At 35.8% G+C, this 15,016-nt stretch overlaps 1 protein-coding gene, 1 long non-coding RNA gene and 1 pseudogene across 7 annotated transcripts; all 3 read left to right on the top strand.

Annotated features, from left to right (window-relative positions):
- On the top strand, positions 698-4,662 carry LOC18597506 (dnaJ protein ERDJ3A). Its single transcript, XM_018122371.1, has 7 exons — positions 698-865; positions 1,219-1,274; positions 1,632-1,705; positions 1,983-2,530; positions 2,621-2,962; positions 3,231-3,584; positions 3,929-4,662. The coding sequence occupies exons 1-7, from the start codon at positions 776-778 to the stop codon at positions 4,220-4,222; spliced, it is 1,758 nt and encodes a 585-aa protein (XP_017977860.1). The 5' UTR covers positions 698-775; the 3' UTR covers positions 4,223-4,662.
- LOC108661892 lies at positions 6,221-8,549 on the top strand. 6 transcript variants are annotated; one of them, XR_001927791.1, is made up of 8 exons: positions 6,221-6,272; positions 6,407-6,469; positions 6,734-6,796; positions 6,903-7,011; positions 7,211-7,305; positions 7,406-7,758; positions 7,928-8,019; positions 8,106-8,549. It is a non-coding gene; the product is annotated as an uncharacterized LOC108661892 (long non-coding RNA). The 6 variants fall into 6 exon arrangements; XR_001927794.1 differs by having other exon boundaries at positions 7,211-7,464; positions 7,649-7,758; XR_001927795.1 differs by having other exon boundaries at positions 7,211-7,594; positions 7,677-7,758.
- Positions 13,185-14,789, top strand: LOC18597505 (annotated as a pseudogene).

Here is a 15,016-nt window from a genome sequence, read left to right as displayed (position 1 = left end):
TACCTTCTCCTGCCTATGCCTGATTACATCCTAGTACGAGCTGGACAATACTCATGAGCAGAATTCGACCAAGCAGCCTTCCATTTTGTTGCCAAATAGAAATCTTCTGCACTTTATGCTTCACTCATTGGTTTTTTTTTTTTTTATAATTTTGATTATGTAAAATTGAACATATAATGTAAAATTATGAAAAAATATTAAATAAAAATAAATAGTTTTTTTTTACATCTCTTACTTTCTATAGGCTATAGTTCATAAGATTTTGTTACGAAAATTTTCTATTTGTAATTATCTTTTCCATGAATTCAGTTGAATAATGTAAGCATTTGGAAACATAAAACCAGAAGAAAAATTATTATTATTTCCATTAATTATTTTTAATGGTTTAGGGCCTGGAGAAATCCAGATGTTATTGGGCTACTATGCGTTTGTTGTAGAGCCCGAGGCTTCGAACGGTACCAGCCCCAGAGAGAAAAAAACACACGTTCACGTCAGCGCTGGGCGATGCGTTTGGGTTTGGGTTGGAAGAGCGTTCTGAAATCCTATTGGTCAGAATTCGTGGGAGCACATGCGAACGCCACGTGTACCTAACGGCCTTAGGACCTCGAACGAACGATCTGGAAGGTTTTCAATTCCCCGCGAATCTATTTATTTTTGCAACCGTCGTTGCCCTCCCTTTCAACTCTTATTTCTCTCTCTCCTGTTTCTCCCCACCGACATCACGATTTAAAAAAAAAAAGAAAAACCCAGTGGCGACATTACAGGTTTTGCGAAGATGGAAATTCGACCACCGCCATTGTCGTTTGTGATTTTATCAACGTTATTGCTTTTATACGCTGAAGCTAAAACCATTGATCCTTACAAGGTAAGGAACTTCGGTCTCCCCTTTTAATTTGTGCTGTAATTTGAAAGTTCTTTCTTGACTTCGATTTTTCACATGTTATGATTTATGAGTCGTCCTTTTTTTCAAGTGCTATGCTTTTGTGAAATTCCACGAAAGGAAATGTTGTGGAGATTTATCAAGAATTTATTTGATTTAAAAGAAAATTGGGATGAAGGGTTTTGGTGAAAGCGTTGAGGGTGAGCTTGAGCTATTGATGAGAGAGACCGCATATGGAATTGAGAAAATAATCGAGTGGCAGTTCGCATGTTCTTTAGTTTTTCAGTTTGACTTTTTTTTTTGTCGAAATGTTTCTGATGAATTTACTCGATCCTCAGGTTCTTGGTGTGGAGAAAAACGCGGGTCAACGAGAGATTCAGAAAGCTTTTCACAAGTATGTTTTACCGGGAATTTTCCCGTTTATTGTGAAATTTCCTTCGTGTAGGTTATTAAGCATTAATCATCCTATATGCTTTCTTGATGTGTACATGGCATTCTTATATACATCATTTTAATGTTATCCTTAATCAAATACCTTCTCTATTGAATGAGAAATGCTTACTTTGCGGCATTACGTTTTCGCGATCTTCCTTTCCGTGCTTCTTTTATTCAGTACATATTTCTTTTGTCATTTAATTGCACCTTGAAATGTTTCTTATTTCCATGAAAAAAAAAATTCTATGATAGAACGAACATGGACACATGTTTAAATGTTTCACTCTACTAATTTTGCTTGAATTGTATTCAATAGGCTCTCACTTCAATACCACCCTGACAAGAACAAAAATCAAGGTGCACAAGAGAAGTTTGCTGAGATCAACAACGGTACTGCCAAGACTTCTTACTCCTTGTCTTCTTCTTTTTTCTTTGGCTGCACTTTCTCATATCGTTTCTTTCTTACTTTCTCTTTATCTTCCTTAATTAGGAAATACAGTCTTTAATTTATATGGTTTGTGAGCATATTACCCAAATGTGTAATTACTAGTTAATAATTAATATGAGAACAGGGTTTGGGTTTTTATACCTTTGAATATTTGCCCTGTTCTTCTTGTGGTCTTTGTCTATTATTAAGGGATCTGATTCATCCTTATTGTTTGATCAGCGTATGACATTTTATCAGATGAAGAAAAGAGAAAAAATTATGATATGTATGGGGATGAAAAAGGTGCCCCTGGATTTGGTGCTGGCCATCCTGGGGACCAGGGTGGATATACTTACTTCACCAGTGGTGGACCTGGCCAAAGTGGGTTTACTTCTGGATCTGGTGGATGGCAGCATATGGGTAGGCAGGGAAGTTCCCAGACTTTCTCATTTTCCTTTGGTGGCCCTGGTGGATCGCGCTCATTCGGTGGCGGTGGTGGACCAAGTTCCTTTGGTTTTGATCTAAATGATATTTTCTCTGGCTTCTTTGGGGGTGGTATGAAAGATCAGGGCCAATTTGGTGGTTTCGGTGGTTCAAGCAGGTCTCAGTCTCAATCTAGGAGTTCACCTAAGAGCATCAGGGCTATAAATTCTGAGGTCTTCAGAAAAGAAATAGCTGACCAAGGGATGACTTGGCTTTTGTTATCTTATACACCATCATTGCAGGGGAAACAATATTATGAATCTATCATTGAGGAGGTGGCTAGTTTATTGCAAGGAGCTATAAAGGTACTACTGCATTTTTAAATATTTCTATAATTTGGTATTTGCTAATCATTGCTTTTGTTATCTTACCTTTCTTATGGTCCCTTGCAACAGGTTGGAAGCATAAATTGTGAAACTGAATCAACTTTCTGTAAGGATCTTGGTATGCGTCCTGGGAGAACACCAAGGTTGTTAGTTTATTCATACAAAGGAAGTGAGAAGGGTTCTCTGGAAGAATACGAGGGTGATTTGATTGCTAAAAATATCAAAACTTTTTGCCAAGAGCATTTACCAAGGTTTTCAAAAAGGATTAGCCTAAATCATCTTGACTTGTCCTCTAGTAATGTAGAAACATACCCAAGGGTGATGCTTTTTTCTACCAAAAAGGATACACCTGTGATCTGGCGTGTTCTCAGTGGCTTGTATCATAAAAGATTCATTTTCTATGATGCAGAGGTATGTTGCCAAGATCTCAATATGTGAAAGTTTTTACTAATACCGTGCATGGAAATTTGATGCTTTCAAACCTTTTTTTGAATTAGAAATGTGTCTACTCTATTCAATTTTGTGTCTGGCAAAGAATAGAGGGGTTCACAATTTCAGAAATTTTAGAGAAATGATAAACATTTAATTTACTTCCTGTTTTTAAAATTCTAATATGCTTTTACTTTTCTCAGTAATTTTTGTAGTAAAATGAATTCAGGCTCTTTCATTATTTATGTAGGTGCACGATGTTTCTGATCCAGCTGTGAAGAAGTTAGGTGTTGATGCACTTCCAGCTATAATTGGATGTCTGTCTAACGGAGAGAAGCAAATCCTGAAATCTGGTGTTTCTGTAAAGGATTTGAAGTCTGCAATCCAAGATCTCAGTACGTTGCTGGATAGTTTTGAGAAGAAGAACAAAAAGGTGGCTTCATCTCAGACTAGAAAAATGCAGACAGATTCCACAGAGGGGCAGTTGCCTCTGTTGATGGCATCAAACTTTGAGGCTCTTTGTGGGGAGAAAACTCCTCTCTGTATTATAGGTGCATTTCGATCATCCAGAGCTAGGGAGAAGCTGGACTCTCTTTTATCCAAGGTGAGAATATTTCTATTTCCAAATAACAAATTTGTCAATTGGTGAAAAAATAAAATGTGGACTGGAGCCCCAAAAGGTACAGTTGTAGTCTTACAATTTAGTTTCTACATATTTTAGTATTCTCATGTGTAACTATCGAATACTGGGTGTACTTCGATGATGATTTATATATTTCTCTTCTTACATAGCAATATGAACACCAAGTTTGTTGGTAAATCATGTCGATGCAACCATTATCACCATATTGAAAGTTTGGGATGGGGATTGCTTACTCAATTGTCAAATGACCCTACTTTTATATATGAATTCATTTATTTTACTTGTGGCATGATTTGTACTTTCAGGTTTCTCAGAAATCACTATCAAGGAGACAGAATCAGAGTGTGGCCTCAGGTTCTAGGGATTCCATATCTTATATGCTCCTAGATGCTACCAAGCAGCCATCATTTTTAAGTGCATTTGATAAATCTGGATTCAAATCATCAGATAACATTGTGGTGGCATACAAACCTCGGAAGAGGAAGTTTGCAGCATATATGGGTGACATGACCATGGAAGAAGTAGAGATCTTCATAGGTTCTGTTCTTAATGGAGATGTACAATTTACCAGGACAAGACAGAAGCCTGTTCTCAAATGAACCAGTCAATATATAGGTATGAACTCAGGTTCTGGTTTCCGAATACCATGTACATAGTGGAGAGTGATAGCATCATTAGAATTCCTAATCATCTAAACAACAGAAACGATACAAACACCTTGGCTCCAGTCTCACATGCCACCTTGAGTGGTGTTCTTCTTCCACCCTATACGTTCTGAGTTTGAGGAGCATCTGCATCATGAAAAGGGAGCTTACAAGAGCATTGCATGTATCTGGGCTGGAAAATCCCAGACCCCATGTGACATTTAACATTTTTGTTACTGAGTAAGTGAGTAATTTTATCTTTGACTGTATAGAACTAGATGATAAAGTCTTTGATCATACAAGTGACACTTCAAAGTTTTTGTCTAGTGTCAGGTCTCAAACAATGGATATGATTTGCTTAAGATAAGCAGTGGCTTGATTTGTTTATGTTTCAATGTCTCAACTTTCTCTGATCATAGATCCTCTGTACTGACAATGCTGCTGCGTCCAATCTGCAGTTTGCAGTGCCTAACACATGGTTTATTAGTTCCCAGGTACATAAGATTAGCATTTCTGCATGAATTATGTGAGTTCAACAGTCCAACATAAGATTATTTCTCGCTTTTTATCACCAACATTGTCCTGTAAGTCTTAGATTCTGTCGTGAGCAGGGGAGGAGCAACAGATTTTTAATGGGAGTCAAACAGTAGCAAACATTTAACAGTCAACGAAAACTTTATATATCATCCAATTTTCACTCATTTGAAAGATTAAATAATTAGTAATCAATGATTTGTAATTCTATTGTTGTTGCTTTAGCACTAGCCTAAGATAGTGTTGCCAACGGAGAACAGGATTAGGAATAGTAAATGCGCTAAGAGTTGCAGCAGCCAAACTCTCGATTGCCGTTATCTTTCCTTCTGCTGGTATTTTCTTTCCATCAAAAATAGTTGAATTTCGCCATTTCCATAAGTACCAGCATGTGGTACCAAATATGAGAGGCCAAGGGATATGATCTACTCGTATCTTGCATTTTATTCAAATTGGAAGTAAACCAATCTAGCATCGAGAGTGGTTAGAAATGCCCCTGTTCAATCACACAGCAAATGAAGAATGGATTCATCCTATAAACCACATCGTGCCCATGTTGGAACAATTACGAAGTTTCCACGCCTTCTCTCCAAATTTGTAAGAAGTCGGCTATGAAGGCATTGAACTAAAAACGTACGGATCCGTTGGGGACCCTGCCATTTCCACGCCAAGTCCCACATACCATTATTTGAATCACCATCTGGAATAGTAGTCTTCCTTAAACGCTCGTACGCAGACGCCACAGTGTATTTTTTCATATCAATTGATTTTATAAACATCCATAAATATATTTGGTAACTCACCTTATTGGACTAGCAATCTTTTGGGCTACATCAATATTGGAGAATTTAACATTTTTATAATATTTTTGAAGATATTATATAACAATTAAAATTTTATTATCATCAATAATTAACTTAAATAACCCTAAAATATATTGATTTCAGTATGATTAGAACATAACAATTCTACGGATAAGGCATGAAATAAAGAAAATGTTACTCCCCAACATAACAACAGACATTCTTATGGCAACAAACATAAAATTAACTATCAGACAAGGTCTTAAAGAACAAGTTCAAAACATTAGATAGAGCGGCTGCATTTGAGGATAGCAGTGTGCTAGACACTTGGTGTGCAAAACGCATCGTTTAGCTCAAAGGAAGCGTCATTTAATTCTGTTTTATTCAATCAATAAATACATTCTTTTTTATTAAATAAAAGGGAAAATAGGTCATGTTGAGTCCAAAAGAAAAAATAAAATGAGCCCAATTTCTTACTCAAAACGCACAGCTTCGATCCTTTCTGGATTAGACGACTCCGTCAGGTCCCGCTCCATCTTTTAACGGTAAGGCTTTAATTTGACTGGCTTATATATAAGGTCTCTCCCGCTACTATTTCCCCAAATTCAACAATGGAAGTCTCTCTCTTCCAGTTCATTCCAAGTCTGTGATCAGTTTATTTCAAGTCTTTGGTATTCTTTTCAGTTGTTCTTCTTAAAGATTTTTGGATTAACTTTTTCTCTTTTTTGAATGATTAGCTTTTAGCTTTTTCGTATTCTTTTTCCATTCATGATTCATTTGCTTTCCTTTTTTTTTTTGCTTTCAGATTATTGGATATTAAATCTTTCTCTCTTTCTGCAAATTCAACAATGGAGTAGTCTGATTCCTAGTAAGTCTTTCTCTGTTCCAATTCATTTTAAGTCTTTTTTCAGATTATTGGTATCTTTTTCAGTTCTATTCTTCCTGAGATTTTTGGATTCTAAATCATTGAATGCAAAATCTGACCCAACAAATTTCAATTTGCCACCTTGAAAAACGGGAGATAACAGGGCTGTTAATGCCATAAATACAAAAGTTCTTGACTCTGAAAATGCATTGGCAGACCAAAGGAATGTAATTGACGTTTTAATCCTTATATCTTTTTCTTTCCCAGGCCTGATGTAGCCAAGCAGAGTGGTGAGGTTTCACAATCTGTTTCTGGGTCAATATTTGCAAGGTTTTATTAATTTTTATCATCTTTTGTGTCATCTTTTCGATCATACTATGATGGATTTATTCATGTTGATCTCCTTGCATTGTTTTGAATGTCTTTAAACACTCAGAAAACTATGGACAGCCCAATCTTTTTAATAGGAAGCCAAAACTTTTGGCTTCAGTTTGACCGGAGCATCCTCAAGATCTTGCAAAAATGTCCTAAACACACTTATGCAGGTAAAATTTTCCCATCTAAAGTACTAGTATCTTTTCTTTTTTAGCCTTTTGATACAACATGAGATTGTGGTTGGGGGATCTTATCTTTCTTTTTTCCCTTTATAAAACAAGTACTACTTCTGCCCTGTAGACATTGTGAGGTCCTTGAATGGTGAGTTTAGAGTTTATTCATCAACATGCATGCCTTTTTTATATGCAGAAGATTCCTAAATTTTATGAGTCTGATACTATGTAAAGGCTTTGATATTCCTCTGGAATGAAGTACTACGTCTGCTGTAAAAGCATCTACAAGATGTAAGTATGGATTTAACTTTTCTAAAGGTTGTCTTTAAAGGGTTTCTTCAATCTTTCCTCTTTTTAGGATTTGACTCTTGTATATTTTGTCTCTATAAAGATGCCAAATCTTGATTCTACAAGAGGCAACAAACACGTTTTGTGACACTGGAAGGCTTGGTATGGCACTTAGACCAAACGCTGATTGGGTTGATGTTTCTTATTAATTTCTTTGATCTGGATCTTTGATGTTGCTATAAACAATGCTTTTAGTAGTACTGTTTCCCTCAATCCCACCCTCTCTTTTGAGGTATTTGTATGATGATGTTTATAGTTATTCATGAACTGCCTTTTCTGTATGCAGGATTTCCAAATTTTATGAGGTTGAACAGAACTTTAGGCCACTGATTACTATAAGCAAAAGGCAGAGGATTTCCTTTGGAATGAAGAAACACCACTTCTACTTGCTAAACAGTAAGCATACTCACTACTTCTAGACATTGAAAGCCCTTTCTATGATGATGTTAAAAGTTATTCGTATACATAGGTGCCTTTTAATGTTATGGGAATTATCAATTTGTATGCATCCAAACTGAACATTATTCCATATGTCTCAACTCATATTTTACATCTAATTTGTTAGGCACTTAGGCTTGTTTTCCAAAGTGAAGAATTGATTACTACAGCCAACCAATGCAAGTATAAAGTTGCAAAAGTTGCTGCTCAGCTAGAATAGTAAGCATATTCACTTCTTGTAGACTTTGTAAAAGTCTTTGAATCATGGTAGAGTGATTCCTAAATATGTGTGGCTTTTTTTATAGGCAGGAAATTGCCAAATTGTAGGAGTACATTGAGCAGGGTATTAATTACTTTGAAAAGGCGGTAGATTTCTTCCACAGCCTACCAATGCAAAGTCCAAGTAGAATGTTGTGCAATTTATGAGCTTCAAATTCTTGGTGCTTTCATTCCTATTCCTTGTATACATCTTTGTACCTATATTTGTACTTAGCAAAGCTCACTTTGAAGAGGTATTTTTGCTTTTTATCTTGTAAAAGAGAAAAGGTTCTACCTAAGCCTTTAAAAGGTAGTGTTTAGAGGTTATACCAAATTCTTAAAAAGGTATAAAGGTTCTAACTTAACCTTGAAAAGTTAAAGAAGTTGTGTCTTATCCTTGAAAAGACAAGTTTTGTGCTTAAACCTTTAAAAAGGCACATTGTATTAAATTTATTCAATAGTGGATTAAACACCTTAGCTTGCTAAGTGAGAGGATGTAGGCACCTAAAGAGAGGGCCGAACCTCTATAAATAGTGTGTGAATTTTTTTTGTTTACTCTTCACAATTAATTTATATCTTCAATGATGCAATTAATCACAATTTAATTGAATAGAATAATATATAAAATAATGTGGAGTGAGACACTTAAAATACACTATTTGAATTAATAATGACAATTGAATTTGATTGACTTATTTTTCATTTCTTTGTTATCATGCTTCAAATATTTTTCACTATGATCTAATCTTTTATTAAGTTTTTATATAATATGCTTTCAATAAAAGGTTGATGGTAATGGTGATCAATATATATTTGATAATATGTACTAATTGAATTAAAATTAATAATTGTTACTTTCCTTTTTTCATTCCCTTTTTAAATAAATGATTTAATTTAAATATCATATGCTCAAATAAAAGATAAGACCATAATGGGTCAGTATTTTAAGAATTTTTAAAAATTAGATTTTGATAGTCAATGTTTATAAAAATTAATATTTTTTTTTGTAGAAATAGAATTTTATTATAATCTGATAATCTTGAGAAAACAAATTCTTAACATGTCGTTCATTAACAAGTTTCTGGTTTCAATAGGTGATGAATCATAAAATGAAAAATTATTATCTAAAGTAAATCTCATATTGGCCATAAGGTCAGCTACCTTGTTTCTTTTTTGGTAAATATGAGATATCTTCACCTACCACTGCCACTGTAGCATTCCTCGAACAGCTTGAATTAAATTCGGGTTAGTACAAGGATGAGATGAACTAGCTGAAATTGCATGGACTACTATCTTGTTATCCACTTGCAACCAAACCTCGCAAAACCTCAAATCCCATGCAAATTGGAGACCACGGTAAACGCCCCATAGTTCAACTCTGTAAGCTACAGCTTAGCTGCGTAACCTACCAGCCGCTTGCCTTCAGCATCTCGGATAACTCCACCAGCAGCAGCCACATCAATGCTACGTCGATGGGCACCATCAGAATTAACCGCAATTTAGCCTGCTGTCGACCGTGGCCAACTAGTAAGCACTTTTTTCTCTTCCTTTTGCAGATCACTATGGTTTTAGTATTTTGGTTCACCTTCTTGTACAATTGTGTCGACGCTTTGCTGGATTTGTATAACTTTGGAGTCTATTTTCTTAAAGATTCAGTTGTGCACCACAGCATTTGCTAATTGGCTATTTGACAATTCAAAGCTGTTTCTGCTACACTTAATTTTGTGAGTTTTTTTTTTTTCCATGAAGTCAACCTGAACAGTGGTTGGTGTCTTCGGAGCAGGTGCAGTCAGAACTTGATATTATGTTAGTAACTATTACTATTATGAAAACTATTTTATATTTCTATACGTTTAAATACTACTAGTAGAGATTTTTCTGATTTTTTTAGTTACAGCTTATGCTATATATGGCACTCACCTACCTAATTGACCATTGTTTCAGAAACCAATGGCTTTCTAGTGAGCTTCCTCCTTGCTTCATCCGCGGCAAATGTGCTGCCACGCTTTGCATGCCAGTCCAGATTTCCTTTTCAAAAATCAGAATGGTTGCTCTCTTTTTGGTGCACAACAAAGTCATTTATCTAATTGTTTTGAAAGAAACTTGACTTTACTTTTCAATTTAAAATATGTGAAATGATTACGGTTTTAAAATTCTCTTGATATATGGAGGTTATGAGTTTATCCCGTGATATGATTAACTAAAATAAAAATATAAAAGCAAATACGAAAGAGCTGAACTTATTGTTGAAAGTACGTGAAATTAATGTAAATTTCAAAATAAATTTGTTTTTTCTTTTTATGATTGAAAATTTTGCGTCACAATCTCAGTGAAAACTCCTGAATCTTACATTAGAGAAAATACATGATTTCAACGGAGAGTCATAAATTCGACATTGAAAAGAAGCTTTTAGTGGGAAGTTAAAGGAGGATGTCATGATCCTAGATAGATGTCATGATCCTAGATAGAAGCCATGAATCCCACAAACTTTGAGTACTAGTGATGTGTCACCAAGGATAATAGACCTTTGTTGAAGTGGGAGAAGATGTCATGGTTTCAGCGGAACCCTGAATCCCACATCAGAGAAAATACATGGTTTTATTGTGGAGCCCAGAATTCCACATCAAAGAGAATGCATGGTTCCCGTGGGAAGCCACACATTGAAGAAAAGCTCCTAAAGGGATTCTACTAGAGAATCTTGAATCCCACATCAAAGAGAACACATGAATCTATTGGGGAGCCATAAATCCCACGTCAAAGAAAAGCCCTTAAAGGGGAGCCAAGAGAGGATGTTGTGGTTTTAGAAGGGAGCCAAGAGATGGTGTCATAGAGTTTAGGGAGGATGTCGTGATTCTAGAAGGGAGTTAAGGGAAGATGTCGTGATTCTAGAAGAGAGCCAAGGGAGGTTGTCATGGTTTTAAAGGAGAGCTACGAATTCAATATCAAATTGTATATTAGAGTGATACTAGACATCTAAAGATTCACATCAATTTCAGCTTATGAGATTTTGTGAGACAAAATAGATAAGCCAGAACGCCAAAACGGACAATACCTAATTACCGCATGTGCTCATGTTATGCCTGACAATTCATGAAATGGGGCCATGTGATTAGGTCTCTGTCCAATTGGTTGCTGCCGCACGTTTCCAAACATCCTATGTGCTCGTGTTAGACTTGACAATTTGTGTATCAAGCAACTTTGTTTAGTAATGGTAATGGGCCCATTTGATTAGGTCTCTCTCCCTTTGGTTGTTGTGTGATTGGTTCTTTCTCCCATTGGCTGCCTCGTGTTTCCAATCATTGTATATGCTCATGCTATTTCGAATCACCATATATGCTCATGCTAAACCGACAATTCGCATTGGTTGTCCAGTGATTAGGTCTCTCTCCCATTGGCTGCCGCGCGTTTTCAATCACCGTATATGCTCATGCTAGATCTGATAATTCGTGTATCCGTGTCTTAACTATGTCGTGCGTCTAATCACTGTATATGCTCATGCTAGACTTGACTGCATGTAAACATAGAATATTAACAATTATATGGTTAAACGTGTAACATCTAAAAAGTTTATTAAACATGCTAAGTTAAATTTTATACGATATGACACAATTAACACACTTATAATTTATACGATTTATGACGTACTTACATGATTGATATGATTAACACGATTAAAATGATTAAATTAAAATATGTACAACTAAAATATGATTCTATTATTCAAATTTACCATAAAAAATTATAAATATCATATTATAATATATACCAAATATAATAAAATTTAATATTAATAAATTTTAATCATCATAAAAATATTAGTATTTATATCGATCAATAAATAAGTCTTAATCATATGCTAAACGTGTCTACATGACATGTGAACACAAATAAATAAATAGATAATAAATGAGTCACAGATTATACGAATACATAATAACATGATTAAATAATCGTGTCTTAAATGAGTTAAATAAGTCTAATATGATTAAAAGATGATTTATTTATGTTGACACGATTAATATACGAAATATGATTAGTCTAAACTCAAACCTACTTAAACTTATGTCATATTGTTGTGTCATGTACAAAATTATCAGATTTAACTCGTGCTTCTGGCCACCATAGATAGCGTTCTATGATGGCCATGTGTTGCTAACATCCGCCACATGTTCTTCATACCTTCTTTGCTTGTTTTTCTTCATGAATCTTCACTAAGTCATAGAGCTTGAAAATCTTCATGTCAAAAACCCCGTGATTATTGTTAAGACAGACTAGTTGAAAAGGTAAACTCTAGCTTGAAATCTTTATGTTCTTTTTCACGTTTAAACCCCCGTTATAAGTCAATTTTTTCGCATAATATTAGGTAAAGGATTAGACTGCTAATTTTGTTTAATAATTTTATTAATAAAAATTAATAACTCAATTTTATATAAAACCAAAATTATCTCTAAAAGACCAAATTAAAATATATCCCCAGAACGTTAATTAAAAAAAAATCATAAACTCTCAATTCTTCGTGCAAAATCTATTTGTTCATATAGGCAGTGTGATTTTTGGATTCTTTTTTTTTTTAACATTATGATTCAATACAATTTATTATAATTTAAGCAAACATAGTACTATTTTTAGACATACCTTTATAACTCATTTAAAATATTAGACTTAATCCATACTTAAAAAGGTCGGCATTTGGATTTTCTTTATTCTTTTGCATATGATCCCATTTTGCTTATGGCTTTACCAAATCATCGATACTACATTTAGCTAGATTTCGATCAATATATTGAATAAAAAGTAAATAAATTTAAAGGAAAATAAGATTACAATTAATTTCTTTTTAAGACACTTGGTCGTAAAATCCATTTAGAAAGTTGATGATACCGAATCTCCTTTGTCTGAACGAGAAAGCTTTTTCAAATGGTTTCCCAAACCGGTGGACGGCACTGTTCAAGTGAAACAGATACTTGTTTTGCTCCTGGTTTTTAGAATCGGACACAATAATAGAAACGTTTGGTAAAAGAAGTGGTGCTTCTGCTTTTGCTATTTAAGTTGGATTCTTCGACTAAAAAGCACCTACTGAAATATTTTCATAGAAATTAGGGTGTTAATTTGGAATAATAAAATTAGTTTGTTCTTTAGAATGGATACCAAGATTGGGTCACTTGATGTGTGTAAACCGAGTTCGAACGACGTTGGGAGCCCACCCAACGGCACTGTTGCCACCATTCAGGGCCCGTTTCCCCCACCGTCATCAACTCTTCTGAAGCCACTCTCGGCCGCCACTTGGCTAGACGGCTCGTCCACGTTGGTGTGACCGATGTTTTCTCTGTTCCAGGGGATTTTAACTTGACACTGCTTGACCATTTGATAGCTGAGCTGGAGCTTAACCTGATCGGCTGTTGTAATGAACTTAAAGCTGGATACGCCGCTGACGGTTACGCCTGGTCACGTGGCGTTGGTGCTTGCGTTGTGACATTTACCGTCGGTGGGCTCAGCGTTTTGAACGCGATCGCTGGTGCTTATAGTAAGAGTCTGCCTCTTATTTGCATTGTGGGCGGACCAAACTCCAACGATTTTGGAACTAACAGGATTCTTCATCACACTATTGGGTTACCTGATTTTAGCCAAGAGCTTAGATGTTTCGAGACTGTTACTTGCTATCAGGCAATGTTCTTTCTTCGTTTTAATTCCCACTCCCCTCTTTTTTTCCTAGTTTTTCTGCTATTTGGTTTGATTAGCAAGATGATTAATATGGGGTTTTTGGTTTTTATTGGGCTGTGGTGAATAACTTGGAGGATGCTCATGAATTGATCGATACCGCAATTTCAACTTCTTTGAAAGAAAGCAAGCCTGTTTATATCAGCATCAGCTGCAACTTGGCTGTGATTCCTCACCCCACTTTTAGCCTCGAGCCTGTTCCGTTGTCACTCTCTCCAACGTAAGTATTTTTTTTTAATCTTTTCAAGCTAGAGATTACTTAGTGATTGATTTTTACGTCAAGTTAATGTTTTTTTTCCGTTGGAAATGTGTGTAGATGGAGTAATAAGATGGGTTTAGAAGCGGCCGTAGAGGCAACAGCAGAGTCCTTGAACAAGGCGGTGAAACCCGTTTCAGTAGGTGGACCAAAGCTGCGTGTTGCGAAGGCATGCGAGGCCTTTATTAAGTTGGCTGACGCTAGTGGTTATGCCCTGGCGGTGATGCCATCGGCTAAAGGGCTGGTGCCTGAGCATCATCCTTATTTCATTGGGCCCTATTGAGGTGCTTTCTGCCGATGCTTTCTGTTTCTGTGCTGCTAAAGCAGGGCTGTTAGAACTGCTTTCTGTGCTGAGATCGTTGAATCTGCCGATGCTTACTTGTTTGCTGGGCCTACTTTCAATGACCATAGCTCTGTTGGCTACTCTCCGCTTCTTAAGAAAGTGAAGGCAATTAATGTGCAGCCTGATCGGGTAGTGATTGCTAATGGGCGCGCGTTTGGGTGTGTTTTGATGAAAGATTTCCTAGGAGCTCTTGCCAAAAGGGTCAAGCACAATAATACTGCTGATGAGAATTACCACATGATTTTTGTTACTGAAGGGCATCCTTTGAAGGCATCACCTAGAGAGCCCTTGAGGGTTAATATTCTATTTCAAAATATACAGAATTTGCTCTCTAGTGAGACTGCAGTGATTGCCGAAACTGGGGATTCTTGGTTCAACTGTCAGAAACTGAAATTGGCTAGGGGATGTGGGTGAGCATTAGAGAATAAACTTTTGTTGATTCCCAGCGGCGGAGGGAGAGGGGTGGCGGCCTCCACCTTCAGTTTTTAATTTTTTCATCATCATATCTACAAAATTTGATATATATTTTTGCCACCTTAATTAAATCAACCAATATTTTTTAGAATAGTGATAAGTTTTCCAACAAAGCTATTAAGTACTTCAAATTCTAGAATTTTTTTTTCTTTCCTTTTTTGGCTGGT

This window comes from Theobroma cacao, chromosome 5 (genome assembly GCF_000208745.1).
Source record: "Theobroma cacao cultivar B97-61/B2 chromosome 5, Criollo_cocoa_genome_V2, whole genome shotgun sequence".
NCBI classification, from domain to species: Eukaryota; Viridiplantae; Streptophyta; class Magnoliopsida; order Malvales; family Malvaceae; genus Theobroma; species Theobroma cacao.
The sequence above is the reverse complement of the archived record's forward strand: the minus strand, read 5'-3'. Positions and strand labels throughout refer to the sequence as shown.